This window comes from Dendropsophus ebraccatus, chromosome 6 (assembly GCF_027789765.1).
Source record: "Dendropsophus ebraccatus isolate aDenEbr1 chromosome 6, aDenEbr1.pat, whole genome shotgun sequence".
In the NCBI taxonomy this organism is placed as follows: domain Eukaryota; kingdom Metazoa; phylum Chordata; class Amphibia; order Anura; family Hylidae; genus Dendropsophus; species Dendropsophus ebraccatus.
Genome location: NC_091459.1, coordinates 149,584,726 through 149,608,253, shown reverse-complemented (window position 1 = coordinate 149,608,253; position 23,528 = coordinate 149,584,726). Strand labels below are relative to the sequence as shown.

Sequence of the window (23,528 nt, the reverse complement as noted above, 5' to 3'; positions counted from 1 at the left end):
ACATATGAAGAGAAGGGGGATACAGGAGGGGACACATGAAGAGAAGGGGGATACAGGAGGGGACACATGAAGAGAAGGGGGATACAGGAGGGGACATATGAAGAGAAGGGGGATACAGGAGGGGACACATAATAAAAAAGATACAGGAGGGGACACATGAAAAGAAGGATACAGGAGGGGACACATGAAGAGAAGGGGGATCCAGGAGGGGACACATGAAGAGAAGGGGGCTACAGGAGGGGACACATGAAGAGAAGGGGGATACAGGAGGGGGGGACACATGAAGAGAAGGGGGATACAGGAGGGGACACATGAAAAGAAGGGGGATACAGGAGGGGACACATGAAGAGAAGGGGGATACAGGAGGGGACACATAATAAAAAAGATACAGGAGGGGACACATGAAAAGAAGGATACAGGAGGGGACACATGAAGAGAAGGAGGATACAGGAGGGGACACATGAAGAGAAGGGGGATACAGGAGGGGACACATGAAGAGAAGGAGGATACAGGAGGGGACACATGAAGAGAAGGGGGATACAGGAGGGGACACATGAAGAGAAGGGGAATACAGAAGGGAACACATGAAGAGAAGGTGGATACAGGAGGGGTCACATGAAGAGAAGGGGGATACAGGAGGGGACACATGAAGAGAAGGGGGATACAGGAGGGGACACATGAAGAGAAGGGGAATACAGGAGGAGACACATGAAGGGCAGAGGGATCCAGGAGCGGACACATGAAGAGAAGGTGGATTCAGGACGGGGGAAAACTTGGCTTTTTTAAACAGAAGTAATTTACAAATCTGGTGGCTGATGTTGAGCGATGAGGCCACTATTTACCTCAGCTGGAAGATCTATAAGAATTTTGGGCTCAGAAAAGTCATGTGTCCTTATTGAGGACACGAGGGTCTAACCCAAATTAATTGTGTCCTATGCAGTGAGCAGGAGCAATTTCTATGGTCCGAGGATACGGTCACCGGCCGTACCTGCCGTCTGGATCTGATAGAGGATTGGCTTATACCACCCATAAAAGTCGTCTATCAGCAGGACGGTGGCCTCCACATTTCTGAAACCTGAATAAATGATGATTGTTTTGTGTGAATGCAGGCAACAATCTAAAAATTGTTTGTGTGTCGTTGATTGCATCTGAGTTGAACCTAAACAATAGCAGGTGCGTAACGGTAAAAGCGTGCAAGCGCGTAACGATCGTCGCCCTCACTATTGTTACGCACCTGCTATTGTTGTTTGCTGAAATCCCGGCAAGTGCCGATAATTTGTATAGTTAAAAATCGCTTTGTCTAACAGGACCCTAACACCCCGCCGCTTCTCTCTGTAAGGGTCATCAAGGCTTCTGTGTATCTTCCCCGTCACATCCGTATTATGTAGTGTTCTACGGAGGCAGATGTGAACAGAGCCCTATGTGAAGTCAGGTAGATGTTTCTAGGCTGGGGGGGGGACCTTACTACTGATTCAACTTCTGCCACCAGCCACTTCTTTACCATCTGTACCAACGACTCCAACATCTGCTGCAGCTTGGACAGGAGAAGAATACCATCATAGTATACTGAGACTGTGCCCGGATTCTCGCTGCTGCTCTTATGCCAACTTTACATGTCTCAAAAAGAGGCACAAACATCTGTAAAAGTTTGCAAGACTTTCTTTTCAAGAATGGACCAGCAGTGTGGTGGGAACCCCAACCATCAGCAAGACTAAACATTACTAGGCACAAGCGCCCATCTATGGATGGAGCTGTGACGGGAACAAGTACTACAGTAAAGTAGCTGCGGTACTTTGCTGTACTTTATTGCTTCTTTGTTCAGGTGATTAGTGGGAGTCCTACAGATCATACACCAGTTGTCTATTCTAAAAAAATTGTCTATCCAATTAAGATCTGGGGACTGGAAAGGCCAGGGAATCAAGAAAAATGACTATAACTATACAGCTCTTGGGGATGGTGCATGATCATGTGGATATGGATGGTCTCCTAAACATCTATCCACAGGTATCAGGGCAACCAGGATGCATCAAACCCCCCCCCCCCCCCCTCCATTACAGCCTGAATTGTTGATTTGTGGTGCTTGTGCCAAAATCGGATTCCCCCTTCCCTATCAACGCAGTGCTACAGAGATCTGGATTCATGTGACCAGACATGTTTGTCCACAGAGTTGTACATCTATCTCACCAACTATGTGTCTCCAGATATCTGGTTCAATCTGACCGGCCAGGTTTCTCCACAGAGATATGGGTCCATGTAACCAGTCAAGTTTCTTCAGAGATCTGGATCCATCTGACTGGCAATGTTTCTCTACAGAGATCTGGATCCATCTGGCTGGACCATGTTTATCCACAGATCTGGACAAATCAGACCAGACATGGTTCTCTATAGATAGAAAGCGAAATAGGGGTGCACAACGGGTGTGGGTTATTGGTGCTTTTCACGGACGGGTTTGTGTCCCCAATAAATAGTAATAGAAAGACTCCGTAGCACTCTTTTCATGCAGCAGTGATCAAGTTTATTTACAGCGTGATAGGAACAAAGCCAGGTATATATGCAATAAACGATGCACGTAAATAGTTATATTGGTAGAGGCGACTGAGGACGTTTCGACCCTACTCGGGTCTTTTTCAACGTCGCTGTGGAGAGAAGAACATGCATTAAATACCTGATAAAATCAGGTTTATCAGGTATTTAATGCATGTTCTTCTCTCCACAGCGACGTTGAAAAAGACCCGAGTAGGGTCGAAACGTCCTCAGTCGCCTCTACCAATATAACTATTTACGTGCATCGTTTATTGCATATATACCTGGCTTTGTTCCTATCACGCTGTAAATAAACTTTTGATCACTGCTGCATGAAAAGAGTGCTACGGAGTCTTTCTATTACTATGGTTCTCTATAGAGGCCTAGATCCATCTAACGGGCCATGTTTCTCCAGCTGTCTGTATGCATCTGACCGGCCATGCTTCTCCACAGAGGTTTAGATCCATTCAACTATTTGTTTTTTAAGACATCTGGATCTGACTGGCCATGTGTCTCCACATGGACCAGGATCCATCTGACCGGCCATATTTCTGTAGAGATCTGGATCCATCTGACCGCACCATGTTTCTCCACAGAGGTTTGGATCCATCCAACAATTCATGTTTCTCCAGAGATCTAGATCCATCTGACTAGCCGTGTTTCTCCAGAGGTCTGAATCCATCCAACCAGCCATGTTTCTCCAGAGATCTGGATCCATCTGACCGGCCATGTTTTTTCAGAGATCTGGATCTATCTGGTCAGCCATGTTTCTCCAGAGATCTAGATCCATCTGAACAGCCATGTTTTTCCAGAGATCTGGATCCATCTGACGGCCATGTTTTTTCAGAGATCTGGATCTATCTGATCAGCCATGTTTTTCCAGAGATCTGGATCCATCTGACGGCCATGTTTCTTCAGAGATCTGGATCCATCTGATCAGCCATGTTTCTCCAGATATCTGGATCCATCTGACCGTTCATGTTTCTTCAGACATCTACATCCATCTGACCGACCATGTTTCTCCAGAGATCTGGATCCATCTGACCGGCCATGTTTCTCCAGAGATCTGGATCCATCTGAACGGCCATGTTTTTCCAGAGATCTGGATCCATCTGACGGCCATGTTTTTTCAGAGATCTGGATCTATCTGATCAGCCATGTTTCTCCAGAGATCTAGATCCATCTGACCGGCCATATTTCTCTATAGAGATCTGGATCCATCTGACCGTTCATGTTTCTTCAGAGATCTGGATCCATCTGATCAGCCATGTTTCTCCAGAGATCTGGATCCATCTGACCGTTCATGTTTCTTCAGACATCTACATCCATCTGACCGACCATGTTTCTCCAGAGATCTGGATCCATCTGACCGACCATGTTTCTCCAGAGATCTGGATCCATCTGACCGGCCATGTTTCTCCAGAGATCTCGATCTATCTAACTGGCAATGTTTCTCCTGACTGCTTGACCTGTTGCACAGAATGATTCTGAGCATCTTCCATTGACCCCTTTTGCTGATAATGTCTTTTTGTCCTTAGGATCACCTTTACTTGGATGTTTTTACTCTGTTCTCATGATTCTCTGCACACTGATGACCAGGCCTAGTATCAGTATTGAAGCGGAAGCCATAGACAAGAGGTTCTTGTCGATAAACAGATTCTATGGAAGCTATACCATTAATATAGGACATGGATAAGGCATCCCCAGCCTTTTCGGATACTGCTTATCATCACAAGAAAAGCCAATCCAACTTGTCCGATTGTTGTATTATATTCACTGGCTGGACCCAATTCTCCAACTTTACACCCAAATATACTGGAGGCCATCACCTATCTATAGTGCAAAGAAAGAACACACAAAACTCACTTGAAGTTGTAACATTTTAATGAAAACTTAGACCAGAATCCACTATTTTTTACCCTGCCTTGGGCAAGCCTCAGGGCGGCACATTAATGCATTGGCACTGTGGCTCACGAAGCGGCAAGAGATGGAAAAGTACAGGCCATAGACAAACAGATGCAAGAGGCGGGGGGGGGGGGGGTGTAGGGGGACGGATGGGCTGTGAAGTGAAATTAGTGCAACTTTTAGTTTTTTTGTTTTATTTTATTTTTTCTAGCACCATAATATTGCGAGGGACAAGCGTGAACGTGAAAAGGAGGGGAAAAGGCTGCGGATCAAAAACGTGATGTGGTCTGTGCCCCTCTGTTGTCACGACATCGGTCAATTAATAAAAGCTTAAACTGTACAGAATAAAGATCCAGAACAAAAAAGAAATAAAAATCCTATTACAACATGTACAAAACACCACAGCTCCAATGCACATACACACGAACTAACGTCCGGGGCAAATCACAGCAGATGTATCACAGTGAATGTTCACAGCGGCGTCTACACTGCAACAGTAAAGTACTGCGTGCTCTGCTAGGGCCTGTACCTCCGCCATGTAATGCTGTATATGTTGTAATGCCTCCAGTCCTCAGACTACACCGAAACAACTGCCTTATCGTGTGACCTATCATGCATTAACACTGCTCTATACTTTGTTCGTAAAGAATCCTTCCTAGGGCTAGTTTCTTAAGATAATCCATTCTAGTGAAATTACACTAAATTCTTCAAAAAATAACTCAAATCCCCTGCAGTTCTCGATTCTTCCATGCTCCACTTCAGTGAATCCTTACCCTATGTATGTGATAATAGACGTGCATGCACATTACTAACTCTGACACTCTTCCTATCCTTCCCTTACGCGCTTTACCAGTAGGACGAGGCCAAGAGCCCCGGTAGCTCCTGCAAAAGCAAAGTAATATCCCAGGTGAGAGACACAATTTTAAGCCTATGGGCAGTGAAGAAAAGTGATGTCACTGTGTGATGTCACTGCATCCTATATTCTCTGTAGCTTTTTCGAGAATTCTTCCTCTAGTCATCGAATGGGGACAGAGGACCGACTGATTCCTCAATTTACAATCTGTACAATCTGGTAAGTGGCCATTTTACTAGTAGATGCTATACGATCAGCCACGTCAGTCTGACTGACACAGTCCTGTACTCCGGGACACCGCAGGAACATGTGGTTTGTCGGTTCTGTCATCCGTTTGGGGCCAGATGTACAGCAGAACTGATCAGCCCCGAAACACAATGTTTATTGTGACAACATCATGACCAACTAACCAGGACAACAATGACTATTGTGCGTGTAACAAGAATTCCATTACATGGTATCAGAAATGGAGAATCTCACCATAAACTACAACCACCATCATGGATCTTGTAGGCTTGAAGGTGTCGCTAGAGCAGCTGAAGTATCAATGGAAGAAAGCCGCCTCGTGCAATTCCCACAGTGTCTCCTATCCAAGAGTGCTCCAAGATGCGGATACGTGTTACCATGAGCCATGCATGAACCCGAGACACCAGACGGGGAACTGCGGAGCTGTCACAATGGTCGGGGGGGGGGGGGGAGGAGAGATGTTATTGCTGTTGGAATATCCAAGAGGTTCAGGTGGATGAGAGTCTATGACAGAGCCCTTTATTACTGATGGATGGACGCCAGCATCGGATGAGGCCGTGCCAATAATACAAGGTGGATTTTGGCACATCCGGCTAATTCTAGAACAGGGCCACATCCGGCCAGCTTAGATTATACATAGTGATGTATAACGGTCGAAAACCACAAACTTATTATTTGGATAGTGCTTAAACAATTACATAACCTCTGCACTTTGCTGTTCTTTCTGGGACAGATGGCTGGAAGCCCCTGGCCCATCAGTCAGAGCCAGAAGCGTCCTTCTAGTCAGGTGGGAGAGGGTGAGGAGGACTCCTTCACTTTGCTATGTGCTCTTCCATATTATGCTGGGACTTTTCGCTGGGGTAGATGGAGAGAGCGGCCTTATTCACAGTAATGGACACTGGGCTGCTACACAGGCTGAGAGTCATCCCTATGCTCGGACATTGTTATATGGTATAGCTTGCAGAAGTAAGGACTATATACAGTAGTAGATGTGTATGTGGTTGTGGACCCAGGAGGAGGAGAATCCCTCCTGAGAATAAAACTGAGCACTCCAACAAAGATGAGTAATAACCAAATAACCAGAGCTCTATCCATCCACACCCCTCCCCATAGGACTCTCGCATACACGCAGAGCACAGACCGTCAGCTACCACAACCATATATAAAAGGGTTAAGACATCAGCGGCAGGGGTCCCGGGCAGAGGACGTGTGTGAGGAGCAGATGGATATCCTTCTGGCTGCAGATACCGCAGTTTCGTGCCGTTGGCCGGTAGACACAGTTGATCCCCTCTCTTGACAAATTACAGGTGAGTTTTTACGTGATGGGTGTGACTGACAAGGGGCAGAAGGGCCGATCTTCTGCAGGAGCGGGGTATTATGGAGAGCAATTCAGTGCCGTTTACCAGATCCCACTGGATCTTCCTCCAGGAGGGGCGAGGATTCTTGCTGAGGCTCGCTTTGGGACATGATCATCAATCTGAGCACCTGTAAAAGACAGAGATACTGTTACATAGACTCCTGCTGGAGGACGTACACTACTCCTAGACTTACGTCCATATACACATAGGAGCAAACTCGGCCAAACCTGCTCAGATCTGGAGGGGGCAGTGAGGTCTAAAGGAGGACTAAAACATCTAGAAAAGAACAGAGGGGACTGAAAGAAGACAGAAGAGTCTGTAGGGGATACAGGAAGATGGAATAGAGGAGGGTCTGAAGGACGACAGAGGAGTCTGAGGAGGGGAGACAGAGGAGTCTAGGGGGAAACAGAGGAAACTGCAATAGGACATAGGAAAGAGGAAAGTCTGGTGGACAACAGAGAAGTCTGGAAGAGGGCAGAGGAGTCTGGTGGGCGAAAAAGAAGTCTAAAGAGGGACAGAGGAGTCTGAGCAAAACAGGAGGACCAGAAAAGAAGAGCGGTATAAGACAATATATTCTCCCCTCGCCATTGCAAATAACCATATCAAGAAAAGCCAAATTGTAGGAAAGGATGTGTATAGACAATCACAGAGTGCTGCTCTGGAGGTTAATAGAGATATCTTTATAGGGGTGGGGCTCCAAGTCATCTGCTTCCCCTCAGTCAGTGACTGATGGAATCCTGACTGCCTGCAGCCACCACTAGGGGGAGCTTTATGGTGGGGTTGCGGTGTCATTGGGGCAGCACTTGCCAGACAAGCTGAAGCTGGACTCATGGAGATCGCGCATCCCTCCATGACGAGTGGTTGGCCGGGTTGGGGTATCTGCCATTGGACTTCCTGTCTCCTTTTTCCCAGCATTCGCCACCACCGCCACATCTCCCTGGTACGGGGTGCGGTCTACACACTTTAGGCTCAATACCTAAAAGACAAAAAAACAAGGTATACATTAGTGATCAGGTCGGGAATCAAGGGAATACCTGCAGGCTGGATCAGCAAGAGTGGACAATATACCCCCTTAGCGTCACATGGTGGAGGCCGGAGACTGAGGCAGGTGACATGTAGACACCGATACAGGTTATGTGCAGAGATGTGACCAGATGATGAGAGTGACTGCTATAACATGAGCCCTGGAGCTGCTGGACAGCCATGAGATAGGCCTGCACCGAACCCCCACAATGGAGGACCCCTCTATGAGAGCCCCATACCCTATCACTACGGGATCCCTTCTGAATGGAGATCAGACCAGTGACACAAAATCCAGTGATCGGTGTTCTGGGGGTCAGTCTTAGAGGTAATCCACATTAGATGGGAAAATCCAATGATCAGATTGAGTTGGACAAAGGCCTGGTCATGGGGGGACCAGGATCTCACTGCCAGCCTTGTGGGGTTCTCTCATGTAGCAGTGCGGAGAGTATAAGGACATTGGTGAGGAGAGTATATAGAGAAGGGTGCGACTGAGCAAAACATCCAGAGAAAGAGGATCCTGGGATGGAAGTAATAAGTCACTTAGAGTGATCGGAGGAGGACGTCAGGAATCGCTGTGAGGAACAGGAGCGGCCAAATACAACACCAACCAACATGTCCGACCTACAACTCACCGCTCCAGAGCGAAGATGGGCTACATGAGCAGACGACCACTCCATCATCATTGTGTCTGAGGGGAACAGAACGGAGACTTCAGGGGGCAAAAGAGCAAAGACTGCGTCACTGAGGAGCAGAGAAACATGGCCGGTGAGATAGACCCAGATCTGAGGAGAAACAAGGCCGGTCAGATGGATCCAGATCTGAGGAGAAACATAGCGGTCAGATGGATCCAGATCTGAGGAGAAACATGGCCGGTCAGATGGATCCAGATCTGAGGAGAAACATGGCCGGTCAGATGGATCCAGATCTGAGGAGAAACATGGCCGGTCAGATGGATCCAGATCTGAGGAGAAACATGGCCGGTCAGATGGATCCAGATCTGAGGAGAAACATGGCCGGTCAGATGGATCTAGATCTCTGTAGAGAAACATGGCTGGTCAGATGGATCCAGATCTGAGGAGAAACATGGCCGGTCAGATGGATCCAGATCTGAGGAGAAACATGGCCGGTCAGATGGATCTCTATATAGAAACATGGCCGGTCAGATAGACCCAGATCTCTATATTGAAACATGGCCGGTCAGATGGATCCAGATCTCTATATAGAAACATGGCCGGTCAGATGGATCCAGATCTCTGTGGGGAAACATGGCCGGTCAGATGGATCCAGATCTCTATAGAGAAACATGGCCGATTAGATAGACCCAGATCTCTGTAGAGAAACATGGCCTGTCAGATAGACCCAGATCTCTGTGGGGAAACATGGCCGGTCAGATGGATCCAGATCTCTATAGAGAAACATGGCCGATTAGATAGACCCAGATCTCTGTAGAGAAACATGGCCTGTCAGATAGACCCAGATCTCTGTGGGGAAACATGGCCGGTCAGATGGATCCAGATCTCTATAGAGAAACATGGCCGATTAGATAGACCCAGATCTCTGTAGAGAAACATGGCCTGTCAGATAGACCCAGATCTCTGTGGGGAAACATGGCCGGTCAGATGGATCCAGATCTCTATAGAGAAACATGGCCGATTAGATAGACCCAGATCTCTGTAGAGAAACATGGCCGGTCAGATAGACCCAGATCTCTGTGGGGAAACATGGCCGGTCAGATGGATCCAGATCTCTATAGAGAAACATGGCCGGTCAGATGGATCCAGATCTCTATAGAGAAACATGGCCGGTCAGATGGATCCAGATCTCTGTAGAGAAACATGGCCGGTCAGATGGATCCAGATCTGAGGAGAAACATGGCCGGTCAGATGGATCCAGATCTGAGGAGAAACATGGCCGGTCGGATGGATCCAGATCTGAGGAGAAACATGGCCGGTCGGATGGATCCAGATCTCTTTGGAGAAACATGGTCGGTCAGATGGATCCAGATCTGAGGAGAAACATGGCCGGTCACATGGATCCAGATCTCTGCAGAGAAACATGGGCGGTCAGATGGATCCAGATCTCTATAGAGAAACATGGCCGGTCAGATGGATCCAGATCTCTGTGGAGAAACATGGCCGGTCAGATGGATCTTTGGTGCCATGGTGATGGATCCGGTCAGGTGTAAACATTTCTGGCTGGTGAGAAAAGTGTTTTGGTGGTGAGAATGTCTTGTTGGCACCCTGGCTCCTCTGATACCTGATAATGGATGTTTGGGCAGTAGGGATTATCTAAGCAGTGTGGCAACCAAGTTCCTCCCTCCATAGCGGCTGTTTTCCCTATGGCAGAAGGAGACAGTCAGCAGGACAATGCACCATCCACAGGGGTCGTATAGTCCTGGATTAGCTCCGGGAACACGGCAGAGTTTTCCTTTCTTCCTATAGACGTCTCTGGGACAGACTGGGGCTGTACACAACATGTCAGGATCGTCATCTAATGGGTAGCGTCGGTGAGATCCTGTCCACGTGGGCTGATACTTCATCTCCTAGTGGGGTCTATGACAGCATGAATTGCTGCGGTTCTGAAGAGTCAAATCAGGCCCCACCTGCTACCAGAGGAGGCCCTAATAGAGAGGACACCCAGGACATAACAGCTCCAGTATGGAGACAGCGAATTGTCACCTACACTCACCGGCCACTTTATTAGGTACACCTGTCAAACTGCACGTTACCACTTAATTTCTAATCAGCCAATCACATGGCGGCAACTCAGTGCATTTAGGCATGTAGACATGGTCAAGACAACCTCCTGCAGTTCAAACCGAGCATTAGTATGGGGAAGAAAGGTGATGTGAGTGCCTTTGAACGTGGCATGGTTGTTAGTGCCAGAAGGGCTGGTCTGAGTATTTCAGAAACTGCTGATCTACTGGGATTTTCACGCACAACCATCTCTAGGGTTTACAGAGAATGGTCCGAAAAAGAAAAAACATCCAGTGAGCGGCAGTTCTGTGGGCGGAAATGCCTTGTTGATGCCAGAGGTCAGAGGAGAATGGGCAGACTGGTTCCAGCTGATAGAAAGGCAACAGTGACTCAAATAGCCAACCATTACAGCCAAGGTAGGCCGAAGAGCGTCTCTGAACGCACAGTACGGCCAACTCTGAGGCAGATGGGCTACAGCAGCAGAAGACCACCCGTTACTAGCATGGTGTACCTAATAAAGTGGCCGGTGAGTGTACATACCCACCTATATATATACCCAGCACATACATACCCACCTATATATATACCCAGCACATACATACCCACATATATATATGTACACTCACCGGCCACTTTATTAGGTACACCTGTCCAACTGCACGTAACAACTTAATTTCTAATCAGCCAATCACATGGCGGCAACTCAGTGCATTTAGGCATGTAGACATGGTCAAGACAATCTCCTGCAGTTCAAACCGAGCATCAGTATGGGGAAGAAAGGTGATTTGAGGCCTTTGAACGTGGCATGGTTGTTGGTGCCAGAAGGGCAGGTCTGAGTATTTCAGAAACTGCTGATCTACTGGGATTTTCACGCACAACCATCTCTAGGGTTTACAGAGAATGGTCCGAAAAAGAAAAAACATCCAGTGAGCGGCAGTTCTGTGGGCGGAAATGCCTTGCTGATGCCAGAGGTCAGAGGAGAATGGGCAGACTGGTTCGAGCTGATAGAAAGGCAACAGTGACTCAAATAGCCAACCGTTACAACCAAGGTAGGCAGAAGAGCATCTCTGAACGCACAGTACCTCCAACTTTGAGGCAGATGGGCTACAGCAGCAGAAGACCACACCGGGTGCCACTCCGCTCAGCTAAGAACAGGAAACTGAGGCTACAATTTGCACAAGCTCATTAAAATTGGACAGTAGAAGATTGGAAAAACGTTGCCTGGTCTGATGAGTCTCGATTTCTGCTGCGACATTCGGATGGTAGGGTCAGAATTTGGCGTCAACAACATGAAAGCATGGATCCATCCTGCCTTGTATCAACGGTTCAGGCTGGTGGTGGTGGTGTCATGGTGTGGGGAATATTTTCTTGGCACTCTTTGGGCCCCTTGGTACCAATTGAGCATCGTTGGAACGCCACAGCCTACCTGAGTATTGTTGCTGACCATGTCCATCCCTTTATGACCACAATGTACCCAACATCTGATGGCGACTTTCAGCAGGATAATGCGCCATGTCATAAAGCTAGAATCATCTCAGACTGGTTTCTTGAACATGACAATGAGGTCACTGTACTCCAATGGCCTCCACAGTCACCAGATCTCAATCCAATAGAGCATCTTTGGGATGTGGTGGAACAGGAGATTGGCATCATGGATGTGCAGCCGACAAATCTGCGGCAACTGTGTGATGTCATCATGTCACTATGGACCAAAATCTCTGAGGAAGCTTCCAGCACCTTGTTGTATCTATGCCACCAAGAATTGGGGCAGTTCTGAGGGCAAAAGGGGGTCCAACCCATTACTAGCATGGTGTACCTAATAAAGTGGCCGGTGAGTGTATATACCCAGCACATACATACCCACCTATATATATATATATATATATATATATCCAGCACATACATACCCACCTATATATATATATATCCAGCACATACATACCCACCTATATATATATATATCCAGCACATACATACCCACATATATATATATATATCCAGCACATACATACCCACCTATATATATATATATATATATATCCAGCACATACATACCCACCTATATATATATATATCCAGCACATACATACCCACCTATATATATATATATATATATATATATATATATATAATATCCAGCACATACATACCCACATATATATATATATATATATATATATATAAAATATCCAGCATATACATACCCACCTATATATAATATATATATTATATAATATATATATATATATATATATATATATATATATATATATATCTCCAGCATTTGTAGGGAGGAACCCACCCTCATAGCTAGTCACATCTACATATACCTGATCTAAGTGTTTGATTATTAAAGGGGTACTCAATGCGTTCATACCTTTTGATACATAAGAGCTTATTCTCACTTAGCACCCTCCCTGGGGTCCTCCAGTCACGTCTGTGCGCCCCCCCTCCTCGCTCTGCTCAGCCAATCACTGACTGAAGCAGCTCAGCGCGGTGGCCTGTGATTGGCTGAGCGGGCAGTTGCTGCTGAGACGAGTCCGGTTCACTAGCAGCCACAGCGCTCAGCAGGAGAACCTAAAGGCTGTTTATTATTGTTTCTGCAACTCCAGCAATATATCAAGAATATGAGTGCTCAGAGTACCCCTTTAAGGATGGATGCCTGGAGCACCCCTTTAAGGATGGATGCCCGGAGCACCCCTTTAAGGATGGATGCCCGGAGCACCCCTTTAAGGATGGATGCCCGGAGCACCCCTTTAAGGATGGATGCCCGGAGCACCCCTTTAAGGATGGATGCCCGGAGCACCCCTTTAAGGATGGATGCCCGGAGCACCCCTTTAAGGATGGATGCCCGGAGCACCCCTTTAAGGATGGATGCCCGGAGCACCCCTTTAAGGATGGATGCCCGGAGCACCCCTTTAAGGATGGATGCCCGGAGCACCCCTTTAAGGATGGATGCCCGGAGCACCCCTTTAAGGATGGATGCCCGGAGCACCCCTTTAAGGATGGATGCCCGGAGCACCCCTTTAAGGATGGATGCCCGGAGCACCCCTTTAAGGATGGATGCCCGGAGCACCCCTTTAAGGATGGATGCCCGGAGCACCCCTTTAAGGATGGATGCCCGGAGCACCCCTTTAAGGATGGATGCCCGGAGCACCCCTTTAAGGATCCTGAGCGGTGTGATGTAGCAGTCTCTCACCTTCTCCTTCTGGATCATCTTCTTGTATAAATAGTCTGGATAAGTCCTCATGGGGAAGAAGGCCCCCGAGCCCTCAGCACACATGAAGACTCCGTTCTCGTAGACCACACGGCCGCGGCTGATGGTGACCAGGGGCACGCCGTGGCATCGCATGTTCTCGTACAGGTTGATGTCGCCGCCCTGGATCTGGGTGCTGGCTGAGATGGTCCTGGGGAGCAGAGAGGGGGTGATAGGGGTAAATAACAGAGGGATCCTAGCCCCCCTTAGATAACATGCAGGTCTATCACCTACCTGGTGGCTTCGGGGTCCCACACCACCACGTCTGCGTCCGCCCCGGGGATGATGCGTCCCTTACGTGGATACATGTTGTGAATCTTGGCTGCGTTGGAACTGGTCACTGCCACAAAGCGGTTCTCATCCAGCTTCCCTCCCACCTGCAGGGGGCGCACACATTATTATGGGGGACAAGCTCATGGAAAGCAAGTGCATGTATGTTGTGACAAGCAGCCACCAGGGGGCGCTCCGGCTGCGTCCAAACTACAATCATCACAACACAAAGCATGCTGGGAGCAGTAGTCTGCTGTCACTTTACTGCAGTACAGGTAGGCCACTCACCACGCCACGCTCCCAGATGACGCTCATGCGGTCCTGGACGCCTCCTACTCCATGTGGGATTTTGGTAAAGTCGTCTTTGCCCATCGCCTTCTGTTTGGTGGTGAACGTCCGGTGATCCGAGGATACCACATTCAGCGTGTCACTGGGGGTGGGGGTGGGGAGACACGACAGCCGGGGGTTACAGGGAACTCTGGTCTCTGGTCTGTGAGCTCTACAGCCTGGACCCCACATCCATTGTACATAGCTAGTCCTGTCTATAGACAATGCTCTGTGAGCTCTACAGCCTGGACCCCAGACTGATACATTGTACATAGCTAGTCCTGTCTATAGACAATGCTCTGTGAGCTCTACAGCCTGGACCCCAGACTGATACATTGTACATAGCTAGTCCTGTCTATAGACTATGCTCTGTGAGCTCTACAGCCTGTACTCCAGATACATTGTACATAGCTAGTCCTGTCTATAGACAATGCTCTGTGAGCTCTACAGCCTGGACCCCACATACATTGTATACAGCTAGTCCTGTCCATAGACAATGCTCTGTGAGCTCTACAGCCGGCACCCTACACTGATACATTGTACATAGCTAGTCCTGTCTATAGACAATGCTCTGTGAGCTCTACAGCCTGGACTCCAGATACATTGTACATAGCTAGTCCTGTCTATAGAAAATGCTCTGTGAGATGTGATGCAGGATTAGGCAATGTCCTTTCCGCTTACTTGGCCAGCAGACTCATGAGGTAATTGGGGGTGTTGGCGTCTAGACGTAGCGGGGGGATGGTGACGTATGCGGCGGCATGTGACCAGTCCTGGTGGTAGTAGTGGATACCATTCAGGGTGGCGTGGGCCGTGGTGGTTTCTGCATAAACTGGTTTTCCTGCAAAGTAACAGAAATTATGACAAAATGCAACACACAGGGGATTGTCTCCAGCCCAGCTACACACAGGGGATTGTCTCCAGCCCAGCTACACACAGGGGATTGTCTCCAGCCCAGCTACACACAGGGGATTGTCTCCAGCCCAGCTACACACAGGGGATTGTCTCCAGCCCAGCTACACACAGGGGATTGTCTCCAGCCCAGCTACACACAGGGGATTGTCTCCAGCCCAGCTACACACAGGGGATTGTCTCCAGCCCAGCTACACACAGGGGATTGTCTCCAGCCCAGCTACACACAGGGTATTGTTTCCTAGTCAGGCATATATATAGGCAAGACAAGCTCGACTGCTGGAAGACCACACCCCTGCTGACCGATAAGACCACACCCCTGCTGACCGATAAGACCACACCCCTGCTGACCGATAAGACCACACCCCTGCTGACCGATCAGACCACACCCCTGCTGACCGATCAGACCACACCCCTGCTGACCGATCAGACCACACCCCTGCTGACCGATCAGACCACACCCCTGCTGACCGATCAGACCACACCCCTGTTGACCGATCAGACCACACCCCTGCTGACCGATCAGACCACACCCCTGCTGACCGATCAGACCACACCCCTGCTGACCGATCAGACCACACCCCTGCTGACCGATAAGACCACACCCCTGCTGACCGATAAGACCACACCACCTCCTGTCATTATATACTGATGGTCAATTTACGTTGGATTTTTTAGATGTTTTCTTGCTACAAGACCTGTGACCTGTTACCCACAATGCTCAGTGTCCCAAATAATCTGCTGCCAGAGTGAACCATGCTGCCAGTCACATGACCAGTAAAGGTCAAGTGACCCAGGACATAGCCAATGTTATACAAGCCTGTAAATAAATGTCAGTGGTCACATGATGTGGGGTCAGGGTTATACCACTCCCCTGAGGATCAGTAACTGATCAGTACATCCAGCACAGCACACGCAGCCGCCTCACCCCGCTGCGGATCTCACCTTGCATTTTGGCAGCAGCAATGACATCACCTGCTGACATACTGGACACGTTCACCAAGTACACAGGGCAAAAGGTCTGAAGGCAGAGACAGAGAGCGGCTACAAGGTTAGTGGAGCACAGAACAAAGAGGTATGATTAGTCGCCGACTAAGAAATTACATAAAGCTGCTGCAGATATCGAACACAAGGGAGATCACACAACACTGCATCACACATATCACACACAGGAGCAGTATCACACTGCATATCACACACAGGAGCAGTATCACACTGCATATCACACTATATATCACACACAGGAGCGGTATCACACACACAGGAGCGGTATCACACTATGTATCACACACACAGGAGCAGTATCACACTGTATATCACACACAGGAGCAGTATCACACTGCATATCACACTATATATCACACACAGGAGCAGTATCACACTGCATATCACACTATATATCACACTATATATCACACACAGGAGCGGTATCACACACACAGGAGCGGTATCACACTATGTATCACACACACAGGAGCAGTATCACACTGTATATCACACACAGGAGCAGTATCACACTGCATATCACACTATATATCACACACAGGAGCAGTATCACACTGCATATCACACTATATATCACACACAGGAGCGGTATCACACACACAGGAGCGGTATCACACTGCATATCACACACACAGGAGCAGTATCACACTGTATATCACACACACAGGAGCAGTATCACACTATATATCACACACACAGGAGCGGTATCACACTATATATCACACACAGGAGCGGTATCACACTATATATCACACACAGGAGCGGTATCACACTATATATCACACACAGGAGCGGTATCACACTGTATATCACACACACAGGAGCGGTATCACACTGTATATCACACACACAGGAGCGGTATCACACTGTATATCACACACAGGAGCGGTATCACACTATCACACACAGGAGCGGTATCACACTATATATCACACACACAGGAGCGGTATCACACTATATATCACACAGGAGCGGTATCACACACACAGGAGCGGTATCACACTATATATCACACACACAGGAGCGGTATCACACTATATATCACACACACAGGAGCGGTATCACACTATATAGCACACACACAGGAGCGGTATCACACTATATATCACACACACAGGAGCGGTATCACACTATATATCACACACACAGGAGCGGTATCACACTATATATCACACACACAGGAGCGGTATCACACTATATATCACACTATATATCACACACAGGAGCGGTATCACACTATATATCACACTATATATCACACACAGGAGCGGTATCAAACTATATATCACACAGGAGCGGTATCACACTATATATCACACAGGAGCGGTATCACACTATATATCACACACACAGGAGCGGTATCACACTATATATCACACACACAGGAGCGGTATCACACTATATATCACACAGGAGCGGTATCACACACACAGGAGCGGTATCACACTATATATCACACACACAGGAGCGGTATCACACTATATATCACACACACAGGAGCGGTATCACACTATATATCACACACACAGGAGCGGTATCACACTATATATCACACACACAGGAGCGGTATCACACTATATATCACACACACAGGAGCGGTATCACACTATATATCACACACACAGGAGCGGTATCACACTATATATCACACTATATATCACACACAGGAGCGGTATCACACTATATATCACACTATATATCACACACAGGAGCGGTATCACACTATATATCACACTATATATCACACACAGGAGCGGTATCACACTATATATCACACAGGAGCGGTATCACACTATGTATCACACACACAGGAGCGGTATCACATTATATATCACACACACAGGAGCGGTATCACACTATATATCACACACACAGGAGCGGTATCACACTATATATCACACTATATATCACACACAGGAGCGGTATCACACTATATATCACACAGGAGCGGTATCACACTATGTATCACACACACAGGAGCGGTATCACATTATATATCACACACACAGGAGCGGTATCACACTATATATCACACACACAGGAGCGGTATCACACTATATATCACACACAGGAGCGGTATCACACTATATATCACACATGTTGACCTTTGTTGCACTCTCACCCGGTTGGCGATGGTTATGGCTCGGTGCACGGCCTCCGCCTCCAGCTGTCATGAGGAGAGAACAGACATTAGGTTATAGGTGACGGATACATGATATAACATTGTGTTTGTGACCCGGTGTGTCGTGCTGTCACCATATATGTGTCCTCCCCGCTGATCTCTTCCTCTCAGCATCACCTCCCTCCGCCCTCTCCTCACCTACTATGTGACCACAGATCAGGCTTTTATTATAGCGTGTGAACACTTACACTATAGGGGCAGTGTATGAACGAGCACCACTTATTACAATATCCCAGATCAGCCACTAGGGGCGGTGCAGCTACCATGCTATATCCCAGATCAGCCACTAGGGGCAGTGCAGGTACCATGCTATATCCCAGATCAGCCACTAGGGGCGGTGCAGCTACCATGCTATATCCCAGATCAGCCACTAGGGGCGGTGCAGCTACCATGCTATATCCCAGATCAGCCACTAGGGGCGGTGCAGCTACCATGCTATATCCCAGATCAGCCACTAGGGGCAGTGCAGGTACAGTGCTATATCCCAGATCAGCCACTAGGGGCAGTGCAGGTACAGTGCTATATCCCAGATCAGCCATTAGGGGCAGTGCAGGTACAGTGTTATATCCCAGATCAGCCACTAGGGGCAGTGCAGCTACCATGCTATATCCCAGATCAGCCACTAGGGGCAGTGCAGCTACCATGCTATATCCCAGATCAGCCACTAGGGGCAGTGCAGCTACCATGCTATATCCCAGATCAGCCACTAGGGGCAGTGCAGGTACAGTGCTATATCCCAGATCAGCCACTAGGGGCAGTACAGCTACCATGCTATAGCCCAGATCAGCCACTAGGGGCAGTGCAGGTACAGTGCTATATCCCAGATCAGCCACTAGGGGCAGTACAGCTACAGTGCTATATCCCAGATCAGCCACTAGGGGCAGTGCAGGTACAGTGCTATATCCCAGATCAGCCACTAGGGGCAGTGCAGCTGCTATATCCCAGATCAGCCACTAGGGGCAGTAGAGCTCAGCTCAGTTAGTGGATAAGCTAGTGATGTGCACTCATTAGACCCACGTGCATGGCTGTGGGGGCCACAGATGGCTAGGTGAGGCTACATTGTTCCCCATGCCATGGATTTGGGGATTATGGGGGACTTTGTGTTTGGAGGAGACCTTTTATGTTTCCTGGTGCCGCTGATCTCACCTCCTCAGGCCGACTGATCTCAATCCCTTCGGGGCCGGTGATGCCAAGCTCTAAGGTCTCCTTAGCCCCCTGTAAGGAAAGTTGAAAGGTGGCATTAGACGGGTGACAGCAGAACGTCCACGTGTCCTAGACAGGGGCCCCAGATCACCAACTTTGACACACTGCATGGCAGGAGATGTAGTCTTTTCTATAATGTCATACACTACAACTCCCACTATGCAATACAGCAGAGCCAATAAAAAAAGGCATTAGACAGACAGGCCTGGACCCTAACCAGAAGCTGGCATCCTGGTGAGTGCAGCTCTGGAGGTGACTAAAGTCATGAGGAGTCCTCACCTCGGCCACCAGGTCTCCGTTCTCGGCGTGGACTCGGGTCACCACGCCCAGGTCCTTGCAGTGTCGGAACACCTGGTAGAGTTCGCTGTCCCTGAGCAAGTACAGGTCCTTGTAGGTCATGAACATCTGGAAGGAGTTCACCCCCTTCTCCCGCACTAAGGTCTCCATCTCATTTCTGACCTGTAAGAAACGTAATGTCAAAGGCGCAGAAGCCCCCCCCCCTCCGCACAACTACAACTCCCAGTATGCCATTTGGCCAGCATGGCATGATCGGAGTCATCTCTGACCCGTCAGAGGAATAGACAGATATATTGCATGTTACTAGCTGGGTGTCAGTCTTCATCGTAGTCCTGGTAGTCTACTCATGAAACAGGAAGCTCAGGATGAGCCTCTCCCAGATTGTTGGGAAGTGACTGTAACTATAGTCACAGTCCTGTGGTCACTGTCCGCACAATCATATCTGCCGAGTGACTTTGCACACGCAGTACCTCAGCCTCCCACCAGGGGACAGTGCACACATGCAGTACCTCAGCCTCCCACCAGGGGACAGTGCACACATGCAGTACCTCAGCCTCCCACCAGGGGACAGTGCACACATGCAGTACCTCAGCCTCCCACCAGGGGACAGTGCACACATGCAGTACCTCAGCCTCCCACCAGGGGACAATGCACACATGCAGTACCTCAGCTCCCCACCAGGGGACAGTGCACACATGCAGTACCTCAGCTCCCCACCAGGGGACAGTGCACACATGCAGTACCTCACCTCCCCACCAGGGGACAGTGCACACATGCAGTACCTCAGCCTCCCACCAGGGGACAGTGCACACATGCAGTACCTCAGCCTCCCACCAGGGGACAGTGCACACATGCAGTACCTCACCTCCCCACCAGGGGACAGTGCACACATGCAGTACCTCAGCCTCCCACCAGGGGACAATGCACACATGCAGTACCTCAGCTCCCCACCAGGGGACAGTGCACACATGCAGTACCTCAGCTTCCCACCAGGGGACAGTACACAAATGCAGTCCCTCAGCTCCCCACCAGGGGACAATGCACACATGCAGTACCTCAACTCCCCACCAGGGGACAGTGCACACATGCAGTACCTCAGCCTCCCACCAGGGGACAATGCACACATGCAGTACCTCAGCTCCCCACCAGGGGACAGTGCACACATGCAGTACCTCAGCTCCCCACCAGGGGACAGTGCACACATGCAGTACCTCAGCCTCCCACCAGGGGACAGTGCACACACGCAGTACCTCAGCTCCCCACCAGGGGACAGTGCACACATGCAGTACCTCACCTCCCCACCAGGGGACAGTGCACACATGCAGTACCTTAGCCTCCCACCAGGGGACAGTACACACATGCAGTCCCTCAGCTCCCCACCCGGGGACAGTGCACACATGCAGTACCTCAGCCTCCCTCCAGGGGACAGTGCACACATGCAGTACCTCAGCCTCCCACCAGGGGACAGTGCACACATGCAGTACCTCAGCTCCCCTCCAGGGGACAGTGCACACATGCAGTACCTCAGCCTCCCACCAGGGGACAGTGCACACATGCAGTACCACAGCCTCCCACCAGGGGACAGTGCACACATGCAGTACCTCAGCCTCCCACCAGGGGACAGTGCACACATGCAGTACCTCAGCTCCCCACCAGGGGACAATGCACACATGCAGTACCTCAGCCTCCCACCAGGGGACAGTGCACACATGCAGTACCTTAGCTCCCCACCAGGTGACGCCCATGTGGAGGGCGTAGTCGCAGCAGACTTTGGGGTCGGCCAGGCTCCTGCACTTCTCGTAGGCGTCCAGCAGGGACATGTCTCTATCTGGAAGGACTTGTCCAATCACCATGGTGGTCCCTCCCATTAGCGCAGCCTGCGGGGGTCACAGAGAGAGAGAAACCATGAGCGGGGTGATCAGCTAATCAAAGAGTCTGATATAATAATATTTGTTTATATAGCACCAACACATTCTGTAGCGCTTTTGTTTCACGCACAATAGAAGGAAACACATACTCATAGAATGAAGATACAAAAAGAGTCCGTGACCTTCTCAAAAGAGCTTACACACTAGGAGGACTGGGGAAAAAAAGAGCTTACACACTAGGAGGACTGGGGAAAAACAAGAGCTTACACACTAGGAGGACTGGGGGTGACACAAGAGCTTACACACTAGGAGGACTGGGGGTGACACAAGAGCTTACACACTAGGAGGACTGGGGGTGACAAGAGCTTACACACTAGGAGGACTGGGGAAAAACAAGAGCTTACACACTAGGAGGACTGGGGAAAAACAAGAGCTTACACACTAGGAGGACTGGGGGTGACACAAGAGCTTACACACTAGGGATGACTGGGGAAAAACAAGAGCTTACACACTAGGAGGACTGGGGGGGAGGGACACAAGAGCTTACACACTAGGAGGACTGAGTGAAAACAAGAGCTTACACACTAGGAGGACTGGAGAGGCAAGAGATTACACACTAGGAGGACTGGGGGTGACAAGAGCTTACACACTAGGAGGACTGGGGAAAAACAAGAGCTTACACACTAGGAGGACTGGGGAAAAACGAGAGCTTACACACTAGGAGGACGGAGGGGGGGGGGTTGGGCAAGAGCTTACACACTAGGAGGTCTGGGGGTGACACAAGAGCTTACACACTAGGAGGACTGGGGGACACAGGAGCTTACGCACTAGGAGGACTGGGGGAGGGGAAAAGAGCTTACACACTAGGAGGACTGGGGGAGGGGACAAGAGCTTACACACTAGGAGGACTGGGGAAAAACAAGAGCTTACTAGGAGGACTGGGGGGGACAAGAGCTTACACACTAGGAGGACTGGAGGGGTAAGAGATTACACACTAGGAGGACTGGGGGTGACACAAGAGCTTACACACTAGGAGGACTGGGGAAAAATGAGAGCTTACACACTAGGAGGACTGGGGAAAAACCAGAGCTTACACACTAGGAGGACGGAGGGGGGGGTTGGGCAAGAGCTTACACACTAGGAGGTCTGGGGGTGACACAAGAGCTTACACACTAGGAGGTCTGGGGGACACAAGAGCTTACACACTAGGAGGACTGGGGGGACACAAGAGCTTACACACTAGGAGGACTGATGAAAAACAAGAGCTTACACAATAGGAAGACTGGGGGTGACAAAAGAGCTTACACACTAGGAGGACTGGGGGGACGAAAGAGCTTACACACTAGGAGGACTGATGAAAAACAAGAGCTTACAGACTAGGAGGAGGACTGGGGGGACACAAGAGCTTACACACTAGCAGGACTGGGGGGACACAAGAGCTTACAGACTAGGAGGACTGGGGGACACAAGAGCTTACACACTAGGAGGACTGGGGGACACAAGAGCTGACACACTAGGAGGAGTGGGGGGGACACAAGAGCTTACACACTAGGAGGACTGGGGGGGACACAAGAGCTTACACACTAGGAGGACTGGGAAAAACAAGA

At 49.3% G+C, this 23,528-nt stretch overlaps 1 protein-coding gene across 2 annotated transcripts in view; it reads right to left on the bottom strand.

Moving 5' to 3' along the window:
* Nucleotides 1–4,389: 4,389 nt before the first annotated feature.
* DPYSL5 (dihydropyrimidinase like 5) overlaps nucleotides 4,390–23,528 on the bottom strand; it is a 61,312-nt gene continuing 42,173 nt past the window's right edge. For both annotated transcript variants that reach the window (XM_069973246.1, XM_069973245.1), the window contains 11 exons: nucleotides 21,772–21,930; nucleotides 20,036–20,215; nucleotides 19,700–19,768; nucleotides 18,494–18,538; nucleotides 16,312–16,387; nucleotides 15,139–15,295; nucleotides 14,419–14,560; nucleotides 14,095–14,237; nucleotides 13,804–14,011; nucleotides 7,693–7,861; nucleotides 4,390–7,012 (listed from right to left, as the gene is read on the bottom strand). In XM_069973246.1, the coding sequence (XP_069829347.1) occupies nucleotides 6,927–7,012; nucleotides 7,693–7,861; nucleotides 13,804–14,011; nucleotides 14,095–14,237; nucleotides 14,419–14,560; nucleotides 15,139–15,295; nucleotides 16,312–16,387; nucleotides 18,494–18,538; nucleotides 19,700–19,768; nucleotides 20,036–20,215; nucleotides 21,772–21,930 (1,434 nt within the window). In that variant the 3' untranslated portion in view covers nucleotides 4,390–6,926. The remainder of the gene's footprint in view (nucleotides 7,013–7,692; nucleotides 7,862–13,803; nucleotides 14,012–14,094; nucleotides 14,238–14,418; nucleotides 14,561–15,138; nucleotides 15,296–16,311; nucleotides 16,388–18,493; nucleotides 18,539–19,699; nucleotides 19,769–20,035; nucleotides 20,216–21,771; nucleotides 21,931–23,528) is intronic.